Below are 26250 nucleotides of genomic sequence, written 5' to 3'. Positions count from 1 at the left end.
TTTTAGTCAATAGGGGGCGGAGAGTAGGCATTGCCTGGAACAGAAAACGAAACAGAAAGCGAACCCAAGGGGTTTTCCAACCCATTGGCAAAGCTCAGATTAATGTACGATGCTGTGTTTTCTGAACGATGAGGAATGGCAGGGAAAACTCTTATTTTGGAGGGTCTAACTGCCGATTTGGATGACCAAATCAAATCAAAGTTGGCATTGTACTTCAAAAACAAGAGGCGATCTGGAGGCGAGATATCAGAACTCCGTGCAGATCCGACTGATGAAAGAAGAGTTGTACTTGTCTATGTCGACGACAAAGGTAGGTAGCCTACTACAAATTATGTGTTTGAACCAGGGCTGTCAAACGATTACTATTTTGAATCAGGATTAACCGCATAGTATCGGTGAGTTAACAAGCGATTAAACACATTTTTTCAATTATATTTTTCCAATATTTATGTATATCAAATTATGTATCAAGTGGAACAATTATTGTGGCCTGAGCATTATTTAAACCACTTCAAGGCTCCACCCAGGGGAAAAATACTATAGTTTACAGCATTTAGGCCAACTACAGTACAGCCTGGCAAGCCAGACCCATATCAGAAGCTGGCAGTGTGGGCGGGATGAACGGGAGGGAGTTCCTACAGCTTAAAGGGACACTGTGTAAAAATTACTCCCATCTAGTGGTACAATTGTATATTGCATTCAAACTAATAGTGCTCGCTTGTCCAAAAACTACGGTGGGCAGTATGTGCCAAGAAGCTGTGACATGACACCTACTAGGCTACCTCATCGAGTCATTCGAGTGATGATGAGGTTCGTGGACAACTGGACAAATTAGATGGACAAATGAGATCAGGTTTATTGACCAAGCATTCTTACAGACAACGAACTTGACTCCAGCAGTTGTGGACTTTCCAACATGACAAATAACTATACAGATGATAAATAACAGTAGGTCATTTAATGTCAGATTACATAAAATGTCATAACATAAAAGTTCACATAGCCTTTGGTAGTCTTGGAGTTACCGATAATCAAAACAATAATTCCCATAATGCGTGCGGCTGAGCACGCATCCTAATCAACGCATTGTAACCCGTTGATTTCAACAATGTAACAGTATTCTAAATACCAACAATTTACATTGTAACTAATGGAATCAAATCAAAATCCAATCAAATCAAATCAAATTTATTGTCATTTTGTTGATTGAACAACAAAACGAGAAGGCGTTTCTCACGGATCAAGATCAACATACATTTCAAACAAACAAACAAACAAACGTCCCAATGATGAATAAATAAATAAATAATAAATAAAGTCCAGTGAGAAGATCTGGGACGCTGGTGCATTGAGCATCCTGACAGCTTGAGGTAGGAAGCTGTTCCGCAGCCTGGTGGTGGAGCATCTTAAGCTGCGATAGCGTTTCTTGGAGGGTAGGAGCTGAAAGAAGCTGTTCAGTTTGTTTACGTCCACCCCGTCTCTGCTGCTTCCTCCTCCGGGCAGTTGCGGGCACGGTGTCACAGTGTCCGTTAGTATCCTGTGTTTGCGTAGTATGTCCAGATGCCAGCGAATGCCAGTGATGTTACTCGCTCTCAATGTCCTAATGTTTAATATTGTTTCCCTGTCATAAACTACGTTCGTCGTGGGACGTCTCACACTCAAACATTCAATCTCAATCTCACAGATCTCAAGAGGGGCCGCTGCGACTGTGCGCGCCGCCAGTTAGTCGCCCGGCAACGAGTTTACTTCCTCGTCTCCTATCCTGTTCCTAATTCCTCCTCTCGATCTTCTTTTCCTCCGTATTGTCTTCTTTATCAGAGTTGTTGGTATAAAATCCAGTTGTTCGGGTGATAAATCAACTGTCTCGCAAGCGAGTTGAAGCTCCAGAAGGTCCGCTCTAGCCTATAAGTGCGTCTCGGTGGATTTGGATACGTGGTGACCACAGCAGAGAATAAACCTCCATAACTTGATGAAGAATGGCTTTTGAATTCCTCCAACGCATTTGACAGTATCCATAAGTCATAAGAATATTGTCACGATTTAAACTCGACAAAAATGTGAAAAAGTAAATTAAATATGTAATAAAGTAGCCTTTCAATGACGAGTCGCTCAAACATAGCGCCCCGCATCTCGTTGGCATGAAAAACCATGTTATACATGCTTTGCTTACACATCGTCGTTTTTTTGGCGACGATGATTCCTTCTCCTGTGGCGTGGCATAACTATGGTCTTTGAAAAAAATGCGGTGCATGTTCAAATTTGCCGGTAAAACTCGTCTCGCTAAACTAAGCTCTGTTCCACCGTCACGCTGGCTCAGAGTGAAAACGCGTTTGCAATTCCTGTACGACGTAGTGCTTTTTGACCCTCTCGGCAGCTCATAGACCGGAAGAAAATGGAAGCCTCCATGAAGCTTACCCGTCCTATGTAACCATATTGATATTAATATTAATTATTCTTCGCTCAGGAGGATAAGTGAGATTTTTGGCAGAGATAATTTTACACCAATGAGGACTTATTTATGAATGAATATGTTGATTTGAGGTAATAAATTACTCAAAATATTACATAGTGTCCCTTTAATGAAAGTTACATTTAAGACTTTTTAAGACTTTTTAATGCCACTTGAAAGGAAATTTAAGACCAACGACACAATAAACACTCGTAGAAATTTTTATTTGAACATATTTCCATTATCAGTAGGCTTTTTGGACAGAAACAAAAATGACCTCTTGCGCACCGACGGCCGTAAAACAAATGTTTTGTTGGTTCCGCTCTCGTGATTGCGCAACATTACTGCTATTGATTTATATTAGGGCTGTAACGATACACCCACTCACGATTCGGTTTGTATCACGATTATTGACCCACGGTTCGATGCATCCCACGATTTTTTTTAATTTAAAAAGCATTTTATTTCAACAACACTTACATAATAACAATTAACTTAATGTCACATTTAATAACAAATCATTTGGAACACTGAACAGATTTGAACAGAAAGAATACTATTAAAGTATAGCTAAATTAATAAATAAATAACCAAAGATTGAAGTTGGAGCAAAAACCCTAAACTAGTTTGGAGGTTTAGTCAAATATCCTATTGGCGCTTCTTATTAGGCTATGCAGCTTAAATAATGACATAATCAGGCCGTATAGAATGTGTGTGAGTGACGTCAGCGAGTGAGTGGACGAGCGAGGAGAGCGAGCGGTAGCGGTTTGTCTAGTGAAGAAGCGAACGAGTCCGGTAGAATAAAGTACCCATCCTGTCAATAATCGGTGGCCGCTTCATTCCGACCTATAAGCAGACCAACTGCCGGTCAAATCACACAAAACAATAGAGACAGGGATCACACAGGCAATTTTTTTCAGCTTGGCCCACTCTGGATAAATGTCGTTCATATCGCATATGAGGACTTCGACGGCTGTGGGGAAATGAAATCCTCTGTAGCCACGGAGAGCTGTCATCACAGAGAGGACATCTCGTCGCAAACTTACGGCATCGATAAGAGGGGGCGGTGTCAGCAGACTATTATTAGAAAATTTCAACCTGACAATTTGACCGGAGAGTTAGAAAGGTCGTATTGCGCTTCTGCCTTCTCACACTGCGAGACAGGTTCGTGGCTTTGAGTGTTGCGAATTCGGTTTCGATACGCATATGTTACAGCCCTAATTTATATATATAAAAAATGTTAACTATTCTTTTTTAGATTTGAGACTAATTACAATCATAAAATCCTACTTACCATGTGTAAACATTTTTAAGACTTTTGAAAGATGGATTTAAGAATTTTTAATGCTATTTAAGGCCTTATTTTTCAATTTATGAATTTAAGACTTTTTAAGGATCCGCGGGAACCCTGACAGTTGTCTTTCAAGTTCCCTCTGCACGCAATAGGATACCGCTACAACCAATCAGAGCAACGAAGAAGGTGACGTAGTCAGACATTAAAAAGAGTAAAAAAGTAAAGTAAGTAATTAAGTAAAAAGAGACATTTTTAATTGAATAGCAACGATGACAAGACGGAAAACAGGTAACTTATCAAGGTAATTTTCCCGGTATCTGAGAGGAGATACGTCATCTCCGAACATCCGGTGGAGTTTCGGCGGTGTTCGGAAGCGTTTCCACATACGTATGTTTTTCGTGTCCGTGCTTCCGTAAATTTACGGAAGGAGTCGCTAGTGTTTTACGTACGGGCATGAATTTATTTACGGACAAAAGATGTTAGGAGAAATCAGCGGATTGCTTACTCCGGGTAGGAAATGAGTGCCGAAATGAAGGAGTTCAAGTACCTCGGGGTCTTGTTCGCGAGTGAGGGTACTATGGAGCGTGAGATTGGCCGGAGAATCGGAGCAGCGGGGGCGGTATTGCGTTCGCTTTACCGCACCATTGTGACGAAAAGAGAGCTGAGCCGCAAGGCAAAGCTCTCGATCTACCGGTCGATCTTCGTTCCTATCCTCACCTATGGTCATGAGGGCTGGGTGATGACCGAAAGGACGAGATCGCGGGTACAAGCGGCCGAGATGAGTTTTCTCAGAAGGGTGGCTGGCGTCTCCCTAACTCGGATTAGAGCCGCTGCTCCTTTACTTAGAAAGGAGTCAGCTGAGGTGGTTCGGGTATCTGGTAAGGATGCCCACTGGGCGCCTTCCTTGGGAGGTGTTTCAGGCACGTCCAGTGGGGAGGAGACCTCGGGGAAGACCCAGGACTAGTTGGAGAGATTATATCTCAACACTGGCCTGGGAACGCCTCGGGATCCCCCCGTCAGAGTTGGTCAATGTGGCCCGGGAAAGGGAAGTCTGGGGCCCCCTGCATGAGCTGCTCCCCCCGCGACCCGACCCCGGATAAGCGGATAGGAGACCGGTACTTTGGAACATGAGGATCGACATATACAGAGATAAAAACAAAACCAACAGGCTTGGAAAGAGATCGCTGAGGAGTTTGGCCTGCAAGGTACTTAGCCTACAAGTTTTGTGAAAAACATAAAAACTTTCATACTGTATCTCCGTAAAACGACGGCGAAAGTTAATTTTTTTGAACGTATATTACGGACATACCGGACAGAAATTTTACGGAGGGGAGAAGTCTCGGAGGAAAAACGGACATTACGGAGAATCACATAGGAATGAATGGACTTTCGGTCGGAGACGGTTGGATCGCATACGAGAATGTACGTATGTGGAAACGAGGCAAGGCGTTCTACGCATAGCTGTACAGCGTGTGTAGTACGGTCAAGTCGTAGACACTGAACAGAAATAGTATGTACTAAGTATTCGGATTCAGCCCAGGTCTTACTGAAGGCATTTAATGGTCAAAATATTATTAATAAATATTTGAATATTAATATTAATAAACAAACAAATTTCGAATATTATTTTTGGGCAAAAGTCAAAGCCCTAATGTCTAGTATTATAATCCCTTGGCCGGTTGTGGGCAGGTGGTGGGCCAGGCCGATCAGAATTTTCCCGGTGGCTTTTAGTGCCCCACTCCGCCCCTGGAACCAACTGATATTGAGGGAGTTTTATTGACTCACTCAGTGTGGGGGTTGAATATTAAACTTACGGAACACCACATATTTGGGAATTGTAAACGGGCAGTTACTTAGTAGATTGTATACCAACAGTTACAGGTGTAGTTATATTCAAATAAGTAGCACCACAGATTTGGGAATTGTAAACAGGCTGTCACTTACTGCAAGTATAATTTAATGTAAAGTAGGCTAAGTGGAACAAAAAAAAAAAAAATTAATTCTGATATGAATGTTGACATTCTTTGGGCAAAACCTTTCAAAATCACAGTAAAAAAAATATATATATATATAGAGAACGTGCGTTAATGTGTTAATATTTATTGTCACGTTAAAAAGATTGCGTTTACGTGTTATTATCGCACTAATTTGAAAAGCCCTAGTTTTAACGTTTGGTCTTGCTGGATTCTAATTATGTTGGTTTTTCTTTTCCTAGATCGAAATGAAGTTTTGTCGAGAAAGACTCATCAGGTTGATCTCAAAGGTTCACTGGGGGTAGTAACACTGCACGTTACACTGCCACAGGATGTCAAGCCAGAGGTAAATCACAAATGGCACCACATTGATAAGATACGTTTAAAGGGACACTGTGTAAAAATTACTCCCATCTAGTGGTACAATTTTATATTGCATTCAAACTAATAGTGCTCGCTTGTCCAAAAACTACGGTGGGCAGTATGTGCCAAGAAGCTGTGACATGACACCTACTAGGCTACCTCATCGAGTCATTCGAGTGATGATGAGGTTCGTGGACAACTGGACAAATCAAATCAAATCAAATCAAATCAAATTTATTGTCATTTTGTTGATTGAACAACAAAACGAGAAGGCGTTTCTCACGGATCAAGATCAACATACATTTCAAACAAACAAACAAACAAACGTCCCAATGATGAATAAATAAATAAATAATAAATAAATAATAAATAAAGTCCAGTGAGAAGATCTGGGACGCTGGTGCATTGAGCATCCTGACAGCTTGAGGTAGGAAGCTGTTCCGCAGCCTGGTGGTGGAGCATCTTAAGCTGCGATAGCGTTTCTTGGAGGGTAGGAGCTGAAAGAAGCTGTTCAGTTTGTTTACGTCCAACCCGTCTCTGCTGCTTCCTCCTCCGGGCAGTTGCGGGCACGGTGTCACAGTGTCCGTTAGTATCCTGTGTTTGCGTAGTATGTCCAGATGCCAGCGAATGCCAGTGATGTTACTCGCTCTCAATGTCCTAATGTTTAATATTGTTTCCCTGTCATAAACTACGTTCGTAGGACGTCTCACACATTCAATCTCAATCTCACAGATCTCAAGTGGGGCCGCTGCGACTGTACGCGCCGCCAGTTAGTCGCCCCAGTCGGCAACGAGTTTATTTCCTCGTCTCCTATCCTGTTCCTAATTCCTCCTCTCGATCTTCTTTTCCTCCGTATTGTCTTCTTTATCAGAGTTGTTGGTATGAAATCCAGTTGTTCGGGTGATAAATCAACTGTCTGGCAAGCGAGTTGAAGCTCCAGAAGGTCCGCTCTAGCGTAAGTGCGTCTCGGTGGATTTGGATACGTGGTGACCCCAGCAGAGAATAAACCTCCATAACTTGATGAAGAATGGCTTTTGAATTCCTCCAACGCATTTGACAGTATCCATAAGTCATAAGAATATTGTCACGATTAAAACTCGACAAAAATATGAAAAAGTAAATTAAATATGTAATAAAGTAGCCTTTCAATGACAAGTCGCTCAAACATAGGAGCGCCCATCTCGTTGCCATGGAAAACCATGTTATACATGCTTACACATCGTCGTTTTTTTGGCGTCGATGATTCCTTCTCCTGTGGCGTGGCATAACTATGGTCTTTCAAACAAATGCGGTGCATGTTCAAATTTGCCGGTAAAACTCGTCTCGCTAAACTAAGCTCTGTTCCACCGTCACGCTGGCTCAGAGTGAAAACGCGTTTGCAATTCCTGTACGACGTAGTGCTTTTTGACCCTCTCGGCAGCTCATAGACCGGAAGAAAATGGAAGCCTCCATGAAGCTTACCCGTCCTATGTAACCATATTGATATTAATATTAATTATTCTTCGCTCAGGAGGATAAGTGAGATTTTTGGCAGAGATCATTTTACACCAATGAGGACTTATTTATGAATGAATATGTTGATTTGAGGTAATAAATTACTCAAAATATTACATAGTGTCCCTTTAAATGACATGCGTTTAAAGTACAAGGCGTCGGGCTGCAGACCCATAGCCTCAGGCCCCACTCCAGCGTTGGGACGCATCTCCATCGTCTCCAAGAATATTGTGTACTAGTATAACAGATGTACTAGTATTACTCGTTGTGATGAAGCATGCCGATTTTCCTGTCAAGAGAAATGCAGCGAATGCTTCCATAAGTATTGAATGACAATTAATGGGACTCCTCAGTATCTCACAGGTAAGGTGTGGTTATGAGCAGTGTGTGTGCAGGCACAGCCTGTGTGCAGTTGTAAACATTTCATAGTGATTCCTGAAAGTTCAGAAATATTGCTATTTAGTCAAAGTTAAATAGTAATTTCATTACTCCAAATCAATATATTACCTCTAGGTGGCAGTAGAAGCTCATTAACAGGTAAAGAACAAAGAAACTAAATTGCGAAGACAAGTGAGCTGGTCACGTTGCCCGAATTTCACGCAGGCAATCGCCAGTGCGGCAATGGTTAATCCCTGACAGAGGCAAAGGTAAACAGAACGCAAGTGTACACAACATGTACAGCTACTGATCTGAACGGGCGTCTGGCAAAGTATAATTTAATCTGAAAGGAAACCCTCAACCCTCATTGCACAGGGTTTATACAGAAATTCTTGAGTTGAATTTAGGCCTACTACCTTTTAATACAATTTTTAATACCTTCACAATATTTTTTAATACCAGCACGACTTCAAGAGAGAGACCATAGGAGTTGGATTAATCAAGATGTCCCAACGAGACTTGGTCCATAGTTTTTACAATATGTCACAAAGTAGACATAGACAGAGAGTGCCAGAGAGAGTGTTTTTGTGTCCAGTGTTGAAGTTAAGTTATAATTACCTCGTTAATATTGTTATTACAGTGCAAAGGTTTTACATGAAAAAGTACTGCCTAGTAACGCGTTACACACAACACTAGCCGCGTTTACATGGACACTTCTGATCCGATTCAATTTCTAATCGGAATAGATCTATTCCTATCATGCAATCCGAATGTACTGTATGGCATTTACAAAAGTGGTAAGCTTACGTTCGTATGTCTCTGGCGCACAACCGTTATGTGCCATATGCCATATTTCTGCATCCGGTACGACATGAACTAGGGCGTGGCTAGGCTCCCATGATGCGGAAGCATATCTCTCCTTGATGTTGCCCTGCGCCATTGAGCAGTTTACATAGGAATGAATGGGCACTATTTTGGAATCCGGTGTCCATTCTATAATAGTAGCCTATGTCCATGGTACCAACCCATACAAACTCTCTACACTCATATCGCAAAAAAACATTCCGAAGTCATGGAAATGGGTTTGACGGTGGAGGTGGGCCTGACGCCGCATTCACACTAGAGGAGTGTTCACTCTCCTGGTAATAACGAGACGGCTCGCCAGGGATGACGCTCACTTGGCTGTTTCAGACTACACGATTCTCAGATATTACTGCGATTTGAGGGTTATGATAGCTATTAGCACGTCAACAGCTGTTGGCTCCAAACTTACCGGGTAGGTCAAGGGCGTCTGCTATTTCTCGCCAGGCTGTTTCCCTTCACCCTATCGTGGAACTCCTTGTGGACACGTCGAAAATACAGGGACGTTGCTGCCACATTTCAACCAAAGTTATCTACATAATGTTCTATTTTCTCTTGTTTTCTTTATTAGCATTCTTCTTCTTGCTATTGATCGTTTTCATTTTGGTAGTTAATGTGTACTCAGTGTAATGCAGTGAAGTCAGTTGGTAAACACTGCGCGTGAGCTCCCGCTGTTCGTAGGGTTCCCTCACGCAACTGGGGGCGGGGTTCCCTCATGTCAACAATTGATACATCATGCGATTCCCCAAAAACTTCTGACATGCCAAACTTTCGTTGTGGGGTTTTCGAATGTCGCAGACGAAAACATTGCATATCGCAAGGATGTCACATTACAAGACCTCATCTCGTCACCGACTTTTCAAAATCGTGTGTACGACTTGCAAATTTGTCTGTGACGAACGAATCAGGGCAAAATCGGGCTGAAATCGTGTAGTCTGAACCAGCCTACGCGTGTTCCCGACAGCGACCGCTCATGTTCACTTGAGCGGAAAAAAAACGGTTGGGAATCTAAAAGTCCTTCAGAGCAGGGGTTTTATATCCAATAAAACTCAGAACTAACCAGAACTTAGTAGAATCAGTTTCAAGTTTGAATGCCTTTATTTCCTTGATGCCTATCACCTACTATACTTTTGCTTTTATTTATGAGAGAAGCACATACAGAATTGCCACTCTATGGAAGGCAACACTTCTCTTTATCTAGAGCTGGTTTACCAGTACACAAAACTGTTTAAAACTGAGCAAAGTCGATGCCAGCAGACAGTTACTACGTCAATCATTAGTTATATGATGGTTGATTCTTTTATATTGGCTAAAACGTTCATGTTCCGCCTATTCATGCCACTAGTAAACCATTCCAACTGGGGCCGAGTTGCCGAACGGAAGTAGAATCATAACGGCGTCATGAGGTGTCGTTCAGGCGAACTTTCCGACGCCGACGGATGACCGAGGGCATGTCTGACGTACAGCCTGCAGCCAATCAAATCGCTTTCCGCTACAAAGTTGATGTGTGGATATAAATACAAAAGATGACACAAACAACAGGTGACAGGGGAGGTCCAAAATATATAATACCGTTATGGGCTTTTTGACGCATCCATGTGTTTTGCCGGGTTGTATTACAAAGGCGATTTCATTGGCCAGTGTATTTGAATATATTTGCATAACGCGATCTGATTGGCCGACGAATCCATCGTTGCCTGAAAAGTTGAACATTTCTCAACTTTTTGACGCAGCCCACGGAGCCGACAGAACAAATGGAGCCACAATGCATTTCGAGAGCATCCCATGCAAAGTCAATCAGATCCGTCGAAGGACGGAGGTAGTGTGAATGTGCCTTGAGCCTGGAGGTCTGCAGCTAGGCCCGTTTCTAACATGTAGCTGATTTAGATTGACTACAACATAGTCTTGGGTCCTTCATGTGTCACATGTGTATCATATCATGCCTGCTTAATAACAAACATGTGCCCTCCTTCTACAGCCTGTGTTATCTTCTGAAGAAGGTAAGTTCCATTTTCACTCACTGTGAAATTTTCATTGACAAGGGATTCAAATGATGTGATATATTGACCTTTTCAGACTTCGTCTGCTATGACGAGGCAAAGGAAGACGCGGCACTACTGCGTGTCACCAGTGAGCGCTGCCGGGAGTCCCTCGAGATGTTCTTTGAACAGTGTATCAAAGATCCTATTCTTAGAAAACATGGGAAAAACACATGGATCCTACAAATGTCAAATAAATCAGGTAATCCAATTATTAAAAACAAGCAAGGTGATACTAGTATGGGATTATCATGCACTCTGCACTGACAGGGTTTATCAATGATAATCATTCATGTGAATGCCAATTCACATGACTGCAAATAATTATAAGTAGATTATAAATACTAGCAATGCTTCATCCAATCAGTATACTTGATTTATCAAGTCTCATGATATAGAAGTCATGTTTGAAAGACCTACTCAATGTGATAATGCAGCATAGATATACGTACTTTTCATAGCAGCTTGTAAATATCAGCTAACAAGTAATTTGAATCTTCATTATCTTTTCACACACGCACACACATGGTTTCACACACACACACACACACACACACACACACACTCGCACGCACACATGCATGCATGCACGCACGCTCTCTCACAAACACACACACACACACACATAAAAAAAACCCACAGACATGGAAAGTGTGTGTGCCAGCAATCCGCAGCAGTATGGCATATCGGTGGATGTGTACGAAGGAAAGGAGGAAGAAGACTTGGTGGACAGTCGACGTTATGTCCTCAGCGGCTTGGACGACTGCTGCCCCTCCGACACCATCTCCATGTACATCCACAGCTGCAGCCAACGGGCGGAGCACAGCTGGGAGGCCGTGGGTGGAGACAGCATCGTGGTGACCTTCAAAGAGGACATAGGTGGGTACCAGTAACTACAAAGTGACCAGACCTTAAAGGCTCAAAGGAAAACAAATCAACTGTTTATTTCATAAAGTGATGTTGGGTTGGTTACACAGTAGCGTTATGCATACGATGTATAAATATGGACTCAAATTGACCTGATTGAAAATAAGTACATTTCTTTGCTTTCATTAGTCGGTAACAGTGTGTAAATTGAGTAACAACAATGATAATTTCCGTGTTTATCTATTATATCTAATCTAAGAATGTGTGTGTGCCTGCAGATGGGTGCCAATTCATGACAAAAACTTTCACCAAGAGGTTTAACAACAAAAAGATTGAGGCCTGTCATTTGGAACTGACCAAATCTGTTATCGTACAAGGAGACATGAGTCAAATGTCTGAACAATTCCTTACACTGTATTTCTCAGACAAAATGAGGAGTGGAGGGGACATAATTAAGTCTTTTGTCCATGTCAACCAAAACAAAAGCATTGTAATTACCTTTGAAGACTGGAAGGGTAAGCTCAACTCTTAAAAATGTCACATTTCACATTTAACTTACAGTATGTCCTGTTACATTGTGTAATCGATTGGTTGTGTACATTTTGATTGATAATAATTAAAATGGCAATCTCAAAGATTTTCCTGTTAATAAATGTCCCTAACTATCTATCACTGATAAATTATTGCTTATTGCCAAAGGTATCGCCAAAGACAACAAAACTTAAATATTAGAGATTGCTACTTTAAAGGCTCACACTACTGGTTATTATGATGAACAAAGATATTTATGTATGGATAGTATGCGTATCATTACACAATACGGTGAAAATAGGCAAGGCAAGGCAAGGCAACTTTATTTATATAGCACTTTTCATACACAAGGCAGACTCAAAGTGCTTCACATATAAACATTGTCATACAATAAAATAATAGATAAGTAAAAGAAAACATGCAAGAAATGAGTAAAATAGAAAGTGCAATGTATTTAAGAGAAAATTAAATTGAAAGTTAAAAAGGCTTTTTAAAATTGAAAGTGCAGTGTATTTAAGATCAGATCAACAGTCTCTCTCTCTAATACTGTCTTTAGTGACATTACTGATGATTACATTGTTGATACAGTAAAAATAACCATTGTTTTAAAACTGTTGAGGATGACCATGATAATTATAATAAGTTCATAGTTATCCTTATTATTCAGTTTATTTTCGTTCATTTCTATAATTTGATATAACTCTCTCCTTTCAATAGTTGCTCAGAGGGTGGCTGAACGCAAACACACTGTGATGGAAAAAGTGCTTGTTGCACAACTCTTCTACCCTGACCTCCAGTGGGTTTTGACAGGACAAACACACCTCCAGGACAATTTCTCAACTGATATTGCCATCCCAGTCACACCTGACCTCCTGAGTTTTATCAATCGCAATGAGATCTTTCGAGAGGAGCTCTCATCTGCGCTTCAAAGGGTCCAGGCAATAGTTTCCTTCAACATTATCTCCAAACACCCACAATTAGAGCTGAAGATGTCATTGAACAAGTATTCCCTCGGTCATTTCCGGCATGGCCCCTCCTGGGAGACTAATGCTCGAAGAGAGGTTCAGACTCACTTGGAGAAGTACATTGTGGAGCACATCCCAATGAAGGCTGAGGTCTGGCAGAGAGTTAAGGGTAGTTGTCCCGAAGTCAATGTGGCTACCGCCCTCATCTCCTTTAAAATCTGCTCCTCAGAGTTATTGGTTGTCGGGAGATGGGAGGAAGTAGAGACACTTGTGAAGGAGATCAAGAGCAAGATGGAAAAGGCCAGTGATGAGCTCCATGTAGTGAAAAACACCATAGAGAAAGAGATCCAATTCGACTCCAAAGAAATGTTAGACCTCACGTTGGATCTTGTTAGGGATGAATTGGTAAATGTGGACCTATCCAAAAATAATGAACACTTTACCATACATCTTAAGGGGCTCAGTGAAAAGGTGGAAATGGCAGAAACCCTAATCCAAAAAGTCCAAGATACTTTGACTTCCAAAAAGCTTGATTCTTCCCAAAACCTTGTACAGTTTTTGCAGTCCCTTGACTTAACGAAGTTCCAAAATGATCACTTTTCTCTTGACAACATTGTCGCTGTTGTCATCTGTGGCAAGGAGTCTGTCACAGTTCTCGCTAAGAAGGGAGACATTGTCAGGGCTGAAAATAAACTGAAGGAGGTAATCAAGCAAGAAGCTCTTTCTATTTCCGGGGAGTACAACAAGGAAAAATTTGGTGAGCAATGGAAAACCTTTAATGCGGAACTCAAAAAGGAACTTGATGCTACTCAGAACTCTCAAAATGTTCTCATTGAGTTTTCAGAGGACAAAATTAAATTATGTGGATTCCGTTCTGTGGTCGACATTGTCATTGCCAAGGTTAAGGGATGTCTTGAGAACAAGAAAGTAGTGACAAAAGACATCCCTCTGAAAACACTGCAGGAGGTTGAATTTGTTGAGTCTTTCATGAATCTCCCAGCGGATCCTCAGCTCAAAGCCTTGGGGGTCACCGTTTTGCCCTGCCGATCTCCACAATCTCCATGCCTCAAAGTCACAGCTACAAGTGATCAAATCAAAGAGGCCATACATGTGGTGAAAAGTCACATCAAAACAATAGCAACCAGAAAGTACATGTACTCAAAAGCTGGTGAGGCAAAGATCCTGAAAGATAATATCTCTTTACTCAAGATGCAGGCGAAAGGCTTGTGCTGCAATCTCAAACTATCAGAACAAAATATCCCTCAGCGGTTCAGCTATTATCTTAAGGGCGGTGTGACATTGACACTTTCTCAGGGTAATATTGCCGAACAGACTTCAGACGTTTTAATTTGTCCACTAGTCAACACGTCCTTCAACAATCCTGTTGCACAGCAATTTCTAAAAAATGGAGGACCTGAGATTAAAAATGCTATCGTTCGACTTGAGAGGTTGAAGCAGAGTCTTGTCACGGGAGATGTGATCATGACCATTGTGGGCACTCTAAAGTCCAAAAGGCTCATATATGCAGCAATCCCAGTTTGGGGAAAAAGCAATTCAGATCTGAACTCCACACACCTTGTGACAGCAGTCTTGCAAAGTCTTTTGAAGGGTGCCAACCACCAGTGTGGCTCTTTGGGCATGCCAGCACTAGGATGTGGAACTTTTGGATGTCCAGTAAAAGACAGCTGTGAAGCAATAATGAAGGGAATAAGTGGCTTCATTGGTTTGGGTTGTGGATCAATGACCACCATTCATCTGACTGAGTCTGATCCCAAAACAGTTGAGGGATTTAAATCTGCCCTTGAAAGCTTGGTAGGTGGTTCATTTAATTAATTTTTTGGGTCAAGCTGTATTTTAACAAATTGCTAATGTGAATTTTGGTCCTAAGTCCAATGTTCATTATGAAAATGATTGATGTTATCAAGTGACACTTTTTCAAACTCTGCTTCTTACCTTGTGACACAGGGTTACCATCCAACAGATCCCACCAAAACCAAGATACCACTCATTCCTTCCTCACCAGGTGCCTCCCAAACTGTAGCCCTTCCACCTCTGCAAGTGTCAAACACAATAGGTAATGCATTTTTATCTACGTTAGAAAGGAGCAGTGCTCAAGGACTAATGACCACAATGAGATTTATTTTGTAAATGTTTTCAATTGTATCATGCCAGTGATTGGAAGAGTCTCTGTGATCTTAAAGAAGGCAGACATCACTAAGGAAAATGTAGATGTCATCGTGAATTCAAGCAACAAGAATCTAGATCTGAACACTGGTGTGTCTGGGGACATCCTTAAGGCAGCTGGACAATCTTTGGTGGATGAATGCAAAATACATGGTAACTCTATAAGCAAGATCCTAGAACAACATTTTTAAGTCCATCTGAAATTTTCAAACAAAAATTCAACATAACCATTTTAACCATATTTTCATAGGTCCCCAGGCTGTTGGCAATGTTGTGCTCACGGGTGGTGGAAACCTGAACTGTAAACATATCGCTCATATTGCCGGACCTGCAAAGACAACTGCATCTATACTCCAGGTTCTTCAGCTGTGTGAAAGCAAGCAAGCTGCCACTGTGTCTGTTCCTACCATTGGCACAGGTGAAATAATATGTTAATATTCAGCATCTTTCTCAGTTCCAAAACATCATCCACATATACAAACTTCAAAATGAACCGGTGTATTGTACTGAACACCATGACAATTTTCTGATAGGAAAAGGTGGCTGTCTCCCTGAGGATTCTGCGAAGGCCATTCTACAGGGCTTGAGACAACATATATTATGCACTCCCTTATCCAGCCTTAAAACGATCTTTGTAGTGGCCTATGAAGACCGGACTTATGAAAGCATAAAGAAGTATTTCATCAAGCCGAGATATAGTAAAACCTTCAGGGACGGCATACAAGTAAGAATAATTGACTATTATTTAAGTATTTTAGCTTTTATGGTAGTTCATTGATTCACTTGTCATTTGTAATAAATGTATACCCCTTAGTTTTAATTGAGGTATTTTTTGTTTGTTACTGCTTTTGTAGATGATGGCTGTACCGGTTGCACTACCTCTGAATCAAGGTTTTTTCTTATTCTTCTTTAAATGCCCATTTAGGCTGAATGAAAAACTCTAGCAGTTGTAGAAGTCCTTACGATTCCACAAAGTTCAACTAAAAGTGAATCTGTACCAATAGATTTGTACAATTATTGCATTTATTTGCGGTTACTAGAATTTGCTTAAAGTTTAAAGCATATATTACATACTTGTCACATGTGACACTAATGTGTCTTAAAAGGAACTATCTTTTGTATTCAACTCTAGTTAAGATCAAGAGTGCCTTGATTGAACTGAAGAAAGGAAACATAACTGCAGAAACTGTGAAAGCCATTGTCAACAGTACAAATGAGGATGTAAACTTAAAAAATGGTTTGTCACAATTTCATTATTATTTTTTATTGTGTGGTGTGAGAACTGAATGGTGTCTTCCCAGTAATGCAAACTCTTAGACCAAATCTCTGAGTGATCTTAAAGTGATTCTAATGTGCTTAACTAGGTGTGTCTGGGGCCATTTTGAATGCTGCTGGATCTGCAGTTGAAGTTGAGTGTGTCAAAATTCGTAAGTATCTGCCCCTTTTAGCATATACACATAAAAATGGCAATAAATATTCTAAGAAATAAAGAAATTCCTACAGATATAATAAATTTGAACAATGAGGATAGTTTAACTACTGGCATGAACTTTATTATGATATGTACCTAGTTAAGGAGCACGTTGTCCTCAGAATATAAGTTAAATTGTGAACTCCAATTGATTGAATGCGACAGACTCACTTTTTCTTGTCCAAGGACCCCTGAGAGGCAACGATGCAGGAGTGACCAGCGGAGGAAGCCTGCAGTGTGACTTCATCATCCACATAGTAGGCCCGAAAAGTTTGGAGCAGGCTGTTGAGCGTGTGAAGAATGTGCTGAAGCACTGTGAGGATAAAAAGATCCCCTCCGTGTCATTCCCTGCCATTGGAACTGGTAATTCATACAGCAGATCTTCATGGCTTGGTGCTAGATTCAGGCTGGGTATCACCACTGATTTCCCCAACCGATGCCATTTTGATTCATACAGTCCTTATTTTATTTTATTTCATAAAATTCAATATAAAATAATCGGTAAGGGATATTTCAGTTGGATATGGATATGAAAGTGGTTCCCAGAGAGTACTTTACTGTACTGTAAATTATATAAGGAATCCTCTAACCTGGTGCATTGTTAAAAGGATCAATGTTTACATGAGGAATTGTCCTCAAAGCATTTCAATTAATGTCATTTTTATTTAACATGACCACAGTACAGCAGTCACACAACTGTCTCTTCAGTGTCCAAAAAGACAATAAAATGACTTAAAATTATATAATAAAAATAATAATTAATCTCTGGATTTGATCAATCGATTTGATCCGATTCGTTATTTGAACCCAGCCCTAATCTAACTGAATTAAAGTAATGTAAAATAGTATACTAATAAGGCTTCTGTTGTTGCAGGCGGGGGTGGAATGAAATTCCAAGATTCTGTTTTTGCTCTGCTGTCTGGCATTGAAGCCCATTTTTCAAAGCATAAATTCAGTGCTCTGAAGCAGATCTTCCTAGTGGTTGACCAGGTCAAGGCCATGAAAGAGTGTCAGCAGGTCCTCCTTTCCTGGACACAGGTGACACAAGTATGTAAATTGTCGATTCTATATTTATGAGCAGCCTTTGTCAACAGGGAAGATCAGAATAATGAAAGTAATTATTAAAATTGTCATCAGCATTATTATGAAGAAATATGTTATCATACTTGCTGTCCAACCTTGTTTATCAATAAGGATCTGTGTGATGATGACGACAGCAATAATGAATCTTCCGGTGACGATGATAATTCAGGAGGTCAGACATTTATTTTACTTTTTGTTGTTCAATACAAAACTTGAAATTATAAATTCAAACATGCTTGTTATAGTAACCACATATTATTAATCTCATAGCATAATTGTCTGTCATATTTTTGCCAAATAGTGATATGTAACCTAAATCTACTCTCCTATTGCTGCTGATTCACTGTGCTTCATTGGCTATATCCTATGCCAAACAGAGTGCTTTTTACATTCCATAATCACTATCTGCCTAAGTGATCTATTGGACATAGGCAATTATGCTATGAGGCTTACGATATGCAGTGTTTGCATGATTACAAAATTGCTTACGTCTGCTGTCTCTCCCTCACTTTAGCGACCACTGCTGAAATGTTCATTGGGCGGGTGAAAGTGAAACTGTTTTGTGGTGACATAACAAAGGAAAAAACGGATGCTATCGTCAGTAGTACCAACGCTAGCCTGAATCTAAATTCAGGTAAACAATTCAATGGCAGACATTTTGGCCAAAATATTCATCATAGGCCTATAACTATACTAAGTTAGCATTTGGTTAACCAAATTTAGCATCTGAAGACTATCGATGCTATTATTTTTCCAAGTTAACAACCCTATAACCCCAGGACATCAGAGGAACTAAAAATAAAAATAAAGGTGTACTTCACTCTTTCTTTACAGGTGTGTCAGGAGCTATTCTCAACGCAGCTGGACAAGCAGTGGTTGATGAATGCAACAATTTAGGTAAATTACAAATTAAAATGACATTTGTATCTTATTTTGATTAAATTATTGTAGCTTTCAATGGGATTACTTTTCAGACCTATTCACAACTTGTTGGATACATTCTTAAAAAATGTGTGCTTTTGAATGCGCAATTGTGTTTCTTCTTTGATTTGAAGGTAATCAACCTGGTGATGGTGTGGTCATCACCAAACCTGGCAACCTTACAGCAAAACACATCATTCACATGGTGGGCCAGACCAAGGTGAAAGACATTATCAGCTCCATGCTCAAGGTCTTCAAGATGTGCGAGGACCATAAAATCCAGTCGGTTTCCTTTCCAGCACTTAGCACAGGTAGGCCGACATATTGCCAGTATTGCTCATCTCTCACATTCATCTTTAGGATAAAAAAAGGTGTTCTAAATTGACAATTCTATTAGTCATTGAGTGACAAATAAAAAGCACAAACATTCTGGAATCATCAATATATCAAACTTATGTAGAATATATAATGATGAATAAAGTTACTTGTACAATACGGTCCAGACAAGTCTTGAGTCAGACTGCTGTGGGAAAAAAATCTATCTTGTGGTTCATGAATATTAGCATTTTATTGCTCCTTTGGTTGTACCTTTAGTGATGTAACTAGAACAATTAGTATTTCTGATTGCTTACTTTTTCCCAGGTGCTGGAAAACTGTGTGCTGTGGATGTTGGCAATGCAATGGTCACTGCAGTAGAAGACCACATAAAAATGACCAAAACACCGTCCCTTAAGGATGTCCATATAGTGATTTTCCAAACCAACATGTTCCAGGATTTTCGGAAGAGCTTGAAGAAATGTAAGATATTGACACCAACGGTTAAAAGAGTGACAGCACAGGGTAAACAAATCCATCCAAACTTCTGAATCCATCTTTGGGGGTTAAGGTTTCTGCTGTATCTTTCTGCGCTAGAATCTAGAGGCAGATCTAATATAAGATTCACCAATTGATGGTCTCTTGTTCTACTTCATACTATTCCATACCATTGCCTTATAATTGATGTAGCTTTATTATTTTACCTTACATTAATGAGTAAACTCTATTGTCATTGCAGCAAAAATAAGTGCCCCCCAGGGAGGAGCTGTGGCCCCTACCCAGCAGCCTTCCATGTGTCTGGCAGGTGCCTGCGGGGATGTGTCCTTCCCCAAAGTGAATGTTGAGGTTCTTGGCTGCTGTTCGAGTGACCTGGCAAACGTCAAAAAACTTGTGGATGATTTGGTGACGAAAGAGTGGAAGCTGCACCACATCAGCTCCCCCTACCTAGCCCTCCTTCTCCCCTCAGAGAAACAGGCCATCGTGGCTCTCAGCCGGAGCCTCCAGGTGTGCGTCAGTGTGTCGGCCCCGGACAAGGCGACCATGTCTGGGAAGGAGGCCGACGTCCTGACCATGGTTCTCCAGATCGAGAAGGATCTGCAAAAGGCCAAGGAGCGTGCGACCCGGCAGGAAGAAGAGAAGAGGCTGTGGAAGACGGTGCGCTGGGAGGTCTGCGACAGGGAGGCCTGGGCAGAACTGGACCCGTCTGTCAGTTTAGATCTTGAGCACGCCTTGCATAAGAAAGTGCCGAGCATCAGCTACACCCTGCAGAACCAGACCTACACTGTGAACCTGGACAAGATGGAGCGGACCGGCAGGAATGGAACCATCGCTAGAATAAAGAGGACCCTCAAGGCTGGTTCTGAAATAGGTACAGTCCCTTATAATAAAGTTTATTTTATTATTGTTTGGTCACTGACGGTTGGTTGCATTAATTGCATTAACTCCTTGGGTCTCCAAGGAGACAGGGGCATCAGAAGAAAATAAGTCGCACCCAACTTACTTTTCTGACTCATCACACACAATGTTTGCATCGGCGTCATCTGTAGAGATTAAAATAAGTTTAGCGAGGTACAAGTTTGTTTGTTTGGTCCACAATTGTGCCATTTCTTAGGACATCTTATGCCGCGTTTCCACTGCAGGGTGCGGAACGGATCGGATCGCAAAGGTGCGGTAGGGAGGGGGCGGTATAGCCCAGCTCAGTTCCGAGCTGGGCTCAGTCCCGAGCGTTTCCACTGCCGACAGTACCCTTTGTAGTAGGCCGGATGTCGATCGCCGCGGCAGCTACGTAAACATCGTAAACAACGTCTTCCTCCCCAAGAATGCAGACGAACGTCTCCACCTCCTTGTTCGCCCAAGCAAGCGTTTTACGCGACATGTTAATTGTAAAGAATAATACCTCAAGGCTACTGTTTGTTTGTCTTTATCCCCGTGTCAAACGGAAGTGATGATTCTGTCGACCAATCAACGGAGGGGGTGTGTAGCTAGAATTTCCCGGGACCCTTTCAGGCGTCTCGTCTCGTTTTCAGTACCCCAACGGAGGAGTCCTGAAAACGAGGCCAAAACGGGTACGGCTAAGTCCCGGTCACGCCCACTTTTGGCGGTGGAAACGGTACCTGATCCGCACCTTTGCGATCCGATCCGTTCCGCACCCTGCAGTGGAAACGCGCCATTACTTAGGCTGAGTAATACCATATTACTTTTCCGCATGAGGTGTGCTAACCCCTTAAGATGTTGGGCTTACAAAACATGCGATAGCAAAGCATTAACATGTGTCTTGAATGTGTCATGTCTTAGCTGTCATAGAGCCACCAAGGAATTGGGACAGGATGGATGACAAGACTCTGGACATAGTGGATCTGTCTCCAAGCTCTGAACAGTACAAACGGGTTCAGGCAAATTTCCTGCAAACATCCAAAGATCCCAATAGTGCCACCTCTGCAACATTTACAGTGGTCAAGGTAAGGAGGAAGCATTTCAGATAAATAGGTAGATAGACAAACAGTTGCGCAAAGCATTAAATTGACAGTTGGAGATATAATTATCTCACCTTCTCTCGTGTGACTAATAATATAAATATTAACAATATTAATACAGATACAGAGGATTCAGAGCAAAGACCAATGGCAGAGATACGCTGTGAAAAAACAGATGCTTGATAAGAAATATCCCCGTAACAAGAATGAGATGGACCTTTACCACGGCACTACAGCTAAGATCTGCCAAAAGGTCAACAGCAATGGCTTCAACAGAAGCTTCTGTGGAAGAAACGGTGAGAGATGCATCTGCACACACATACACACAAACACAAGTGTGTAAATCTATTTTTTATTTATTCTATTTTCCTCAAGATAATCATTGTTCCTTTGTTTGTATTATAATTTCTTTGCATTCTCCACAGCTACTGTTTACGGCAACGGAACCTATTTTGCCAAGCAATCCTGGTACTCGTGCAACGACACATACTCTAACCCGGACGCCCAGGGGCTGAAGTACATGTACCAGGCTCGGGTGCTGGTGGGGAAGCCCTGCCTGGGGACTCCTGGCATGGTGGAGCCGGCCCCCCTGGACCCCAATAACCCCTACTCCGGCCTCCACGACTGTGCAGTAGATAACGTCCAGAGCCCCTTCATTTATGTGGTGTTCTGCGATGCAGGGGCATACCCCGATTACCTCATCAGCTTCAAGGCTTCTTGAAGCTGCACTCCACCACGCATTCTTTTAAAGGATTTGTATAATTACTCAAATATCATTCAAATGGACTGCCATATTCAAGCTCTTCTCTTTTCAGATTTTAGATAAGTAAAACAATCATGGGAGAATTATTTTTTCAGGGATTGCTTTGTCAATATTTTTTTATATATTCTCCCTTTTATATAATCCAATTGATAATTTAAATTATTTAAAAAGACTGTCCTACTGAATTTGTTCTGTTGACTATCAGAAACTCTTATTTAAAAGGAATGTGTTGATCCTGTTGTTTTAATGTGAAACAATCCAAGGTCAATATATATAGCGAGTTAAATCACAATTAGCCACATTTATTATAATATATATTTTTTTTTCTGCGAAAAACTTTTGCAATAAATCATGGTGCACCTGGGATCATATCTAAAGAATGTCCAAATAATGCATTTAACCATAAATGCGTCGTTCTTGAAATATAATGAGCTATATATGAATATAAAAAATCACCTCAAATCAACCTATAAAAATGTGTGTGGTGTAAATGCTCAAATTGTATGATCAAAATGTATGAGGACAAAAGTTTGTTGATAAATAATGAATAATTAACCTCAAGGAAACTTAAGGAGCTAGTGAACCCAAACCGTTTAGTTTATTTTGACGTCATTCGCAATGTAATTTAAAAGCACTACGCTACCCAAAATCCTAAAATGTAACACAGCGTCTTTGATTGGTGGAATTCGCTGTTACTATGGAAACCTTTACCGCGCCCTCAGTAGTCAAGTCGTCGATTGCTGCAACCACTGGCTCCTTCGTTTACCACTGAGCAACCAGGATTTCCCTTTCTGACATGATGCGGTTTTTAGAGATGAGGACAAGATCTCTCCAAAGGGGTGAAAATCATTTAGTGTTTCATATAGTGTATATAGTGTTGTCATCGACGTGGCAATTTGAGAGTCTGTTGGGCGCCCCTCAAAGCAACGTTCATCCCCATTATGTAAGGGATAATGTATAGAACGCCAGTCATTATCGGGAAAATTAAGCCCCGACAGGGCACACAGGACACCGACGCGAAGCAGAGGTGTCTTGCCTCGCCCAGAAGCGCTCTACACAATATCCCGCTTATTACATGGCTACTTGCCAAAACTAAAAAATAACTTCACACAGTGTGTCTTTTTGCAATTACCATTCGTATGGTTGATCCGCAGAGAAATAGTCTGCATAAGACGTTGACGTCGCTAAGCAACCGAATACGCTGGGATTGATAAGTTACCGGACTACTCGTGGAGTGATACCAAAGACGTGAATCAGAGGTAAAAAATGAATTTTCCTTGACAGCGGTCATTATATGCTTAGCAACGGTCAATTATCGAAAAATAATTCACTGCCGGAAGTCGGGAAGGCCCATGCAAGTGAACGGAACGATCCACAGCATTGAGGAGAGCCGTGTAATAAGTTATAAATAACGGACCAAAACAGTATTAAGGTCAGTGTTCATCCATTTATAAAGCATTTACTTTGCAATTACTGTTTTAAATGCCATGGCTAGGGCAAATGCTGCTATGGGGCAAATGCTGCTATGCCCTAGCCATGGCTAGGGCAAATGCTGCTATGTACTCACATCAAAAGACATTGAATATTGCCCTCCACTGAAAAAGAGTCAGTTTCCACATTCATTTGTTAGCACTACAGTATATTAATACAAATATAGAAAATACAATTTAAAAAATAGATCTAAACATAGTATAAAATGCACACCTACAGGTGTGAAGTTACTTGATATTAATTATCTCAAATTAGTTATAGTAAGTGAGTACTTTTGAATAGTTACCTTACGTAATTAAACCCATATTACAACTCCAGTGCTCATCAAAACCCTTAATGGTGCTACATAATGATATTTGGAACATTAATATAACAGCAATCAAATTAGAAATGCTGTTTACTGGCCTTTGCTAGGGAAAATGCTTTCCCCAGCTCGGGTGCCCACATTTTTTCGGTTGTGAGCTACTTTCAAAATGACCAGGTCAAAATGATCCACCTACATTAAAGCTTATGCTATTAAATGCTAAACATGTATACCTGTTACCTGTCTTCCAAGTGCCTCGTGGCACATAGGGCCTTTTCAGAACCTTTCCATTTCTCTCGGTCCACTGCTGCATCTCGCACCTCTTCCCATGAGCCCAAGCCACCATTGCCTCCTCTCTTTCTCCACGGCCCTTCTCCACAATGTCCAAGGTCTTCCTCTCCTTCTTTTCCCTTCCGGTGCCCACGTCATTGCCACACTGCCATCACTTTCTAAATTTTGCCTCATGATATGGCCGATCATCTTCCATTCATTTATTTATATACTGAGTACATACTCTGATGACTTTTGCACCTAATTGAGTCTGCCAGGGTTGCATAGTCCGGACAGTAGCAGCTGGAAGCTATAGGCTCAAGCAGGCTTCCAAATGAGCATCAGTGATGGTGGAATGGTATTTGGACTTACTAATGATCATGTGGGAAAAAGGCTGACTGGCAAGTAGAGCCAAATAATGCAGTCAAGGAGATAGCATGATTCCTCATGTATGGATACTTTTCCTATGTGAGTAAGTTCCCAAATTGTCCATGAGCCCTGGACTTAAAGGGGCAGTTCGGAATTGTGCACATCGGACCTCTTTTCCAAGTGAGCCATTGCCTAGCACCAGCGATCTCTGCAACTAGAACGACTGAAATAAACGTGTAGAAAACGGTCTCCAATGATAAATAACACACTGGCTCACTTGGAAAGGAGGTCCGATGTCCCAACTACCCCTTTAAGCTTAATATCAGCTTGTATTGTCAAAAACTCACCTTCCACTGCAGATGTGTTCAGTGCTGTTCATTTATTTATTTTAGAACATAAATGTAGTGATTGGCTCGATTGGGGGCGGCATGAGCACAAAAAAGTCATCTACGCCAATAAGCAGTTTTCTATGATCCATCTCATACCCATGTGTGGGGAATTGGCATATTGGCGCCCCATCCGGCTGCAGGCGTCCCTGCTTGCTGAGAAGGTGCCGTGCACAGAAGCTGAGGAAGGGGAGGGGAGGGGGACAGTTCACCTCTGCGTCTTCCCAAATGGGGGGGGGGACAAGGTGAAGAGATTGGTATTGGGGGGACAAGGGGGGGGGACGGGGTATAAACTGTTAGCGCGGATTGAAATTCCTATTGAAGACCTGCAGGTTTATGCGTTAAACATACGGAGGAACGCGCCCTGACCCAACATTGCATGAGACGTTCAACTCAGCTAAAATCGCCACCCAACATCATCCAAAATTTGATGTCAACAGACCAAAAATAGTCGGAAAGCCTATAGGCCTACTATAGATAGTTAATGTGACTGTTGGCAGGTAGGCTTATTTCTTCTGCCTACCTTTCACAGCTGAATAATAATTCTAAGGAATGAAACGAACGTTCAGACATTCATTGGAAAAAACTGTGCACAACATGCTGCTTTCCGTGAGAGTCAGGTACCAATGGAAGAGAAAGGGAACATCTCACTTATAAAAGGTGTCATCAGTCACACGTGAATCCATGCCATATTTGGCGCAACATCGCCTCCTCCTGGACAAATACAGCTACATGCATTCATACATGAATGGCACGCGCCTGGTATAGAGCAATACTCTAGTTGGGCCAAAGTCAGTCACACCTCGATTTTCTTGCAATTGAGAAATAAAAGGTTCTCCTTCACTCGTATTGTTATGATGAAACATGGCTGTTTGTGCCTCCCCCGTTTTTCTAAAACATTCTCTTTAACTTGTGGAACTTGTTTCTTCTACAGGAGCATACTATCGTGTCACAATCTCTTGGCAGAATATGAATGGCATTTTAACTTAGCGGAACAACACTTAG

The 26250-nt window shown here is 41.4% G+C and overlaps 1 protein-coding gene across 6 annotated transcripts; it reads left to right on the top strand.

Moving 5' to 3' along the window:
* The first annotated feature begins 14 nt into the window (after nucleotides 1–14).
* On the top strand, nucleotides 15–22789 carry LOC132448655 (protein mono-ADP-ribosyltransferase PARP14-like). Of its 6 annotated transcripts, none has more exons than XM_060040114.1 (25): nucleotides 15–310; nucleotides 5959–6062; nucleotides 10791–10812; nucleotides 10889–11053; nucleotides 11494–11730; nucleotides 11997–12233; nucleotides 12967–15026; nucleotides 15180–15288; nucleotides 15387–15551; nucleotides 15649–15816; nucleotides 15932–16122; nucleotides 16253–16289; nucleotides 16531–16635; nucleotides 16763–16825; nucleotides 17056–17232; nucleotides 17744–17916; nucleotides 18064–18124; nucleotides 18467–18586; nucleotides 18787–18849; nucleotides 19008–19184; nucleotides 19516–19671; nucleotides 19928–20557; nucleotides 21484–21647; nucleotides 21784–21958; nucleotides 22088–22789. In XM_060040114.1, the coding sequence occupies exons 1-25, from the start codon at nucleotides 136–138 to the stop codon at nucleotides 22381–22383; spliced, it is 6030 nt and encodes a 2009-aa protein (XP_059896097.1). In that variant the 5' UTR covers nucleotides 15–135; the 3' UTR covers nucleotides 22384–22789. The 6 variants fall into 6 exon arrangements, with proteins under 6 accessions (XP_059896097.1, XP_059896096.1, XP_059896098.1 ...); XM_060040113.1 differs by having other exon boundaries at nucleotides 19516–19713; XM_060040115.1 differs by lacking the exon at nucleotides 19516–19671.
* The last annotated feature ends 3461 nt before the right edge of the window (nucleotides 22790–26250 follow it).

The sequence above is a fragment of the Gadus macrocephalus genome, chromosome 20 (genome assembly GCF_031168955.1).
Source record: "Gadus macrocephalus chromosome 20, ASM3116895v1".
In the NCBI taxonomy this organism is placed as follows: Eukaryota; Metazoa; Chordata; class Actinopteri; order Gadiformes; family Gadidae; genus Gadus; species Gadus macrocephalus.
This window is presented reverse-complemented; position numbering and strand designations above follow the sequence as displayed.

What these genes read in the sequence shown, in the direction of transcription:
- LOC132448655 (XM_060040113.1), top strand. Translation starts at nt 136, where the DNA reads ATGGCAGGGAAAACTCTTATTTTGGAGGGTCTAACTGCCGATTTGGAT. An exon ending in TGTGTTATCTTCTGAAGAAG is followed by an intron (nt 10,813 to 10,888) that starts GTAAGTTCCATT and finishes TGACCTTTTCAG; the next exon opens with ACTTCGTCTGCTATGACGAG. An exon ending in GGATGAATGCAAAATACATG is followed by an intron (nt 15,552 to 15,648) that starts GTAACTCTATAA and finishes ATATTTTCATAG; the next exon opens with GTCCCCAGGCTGTTGGCAAT.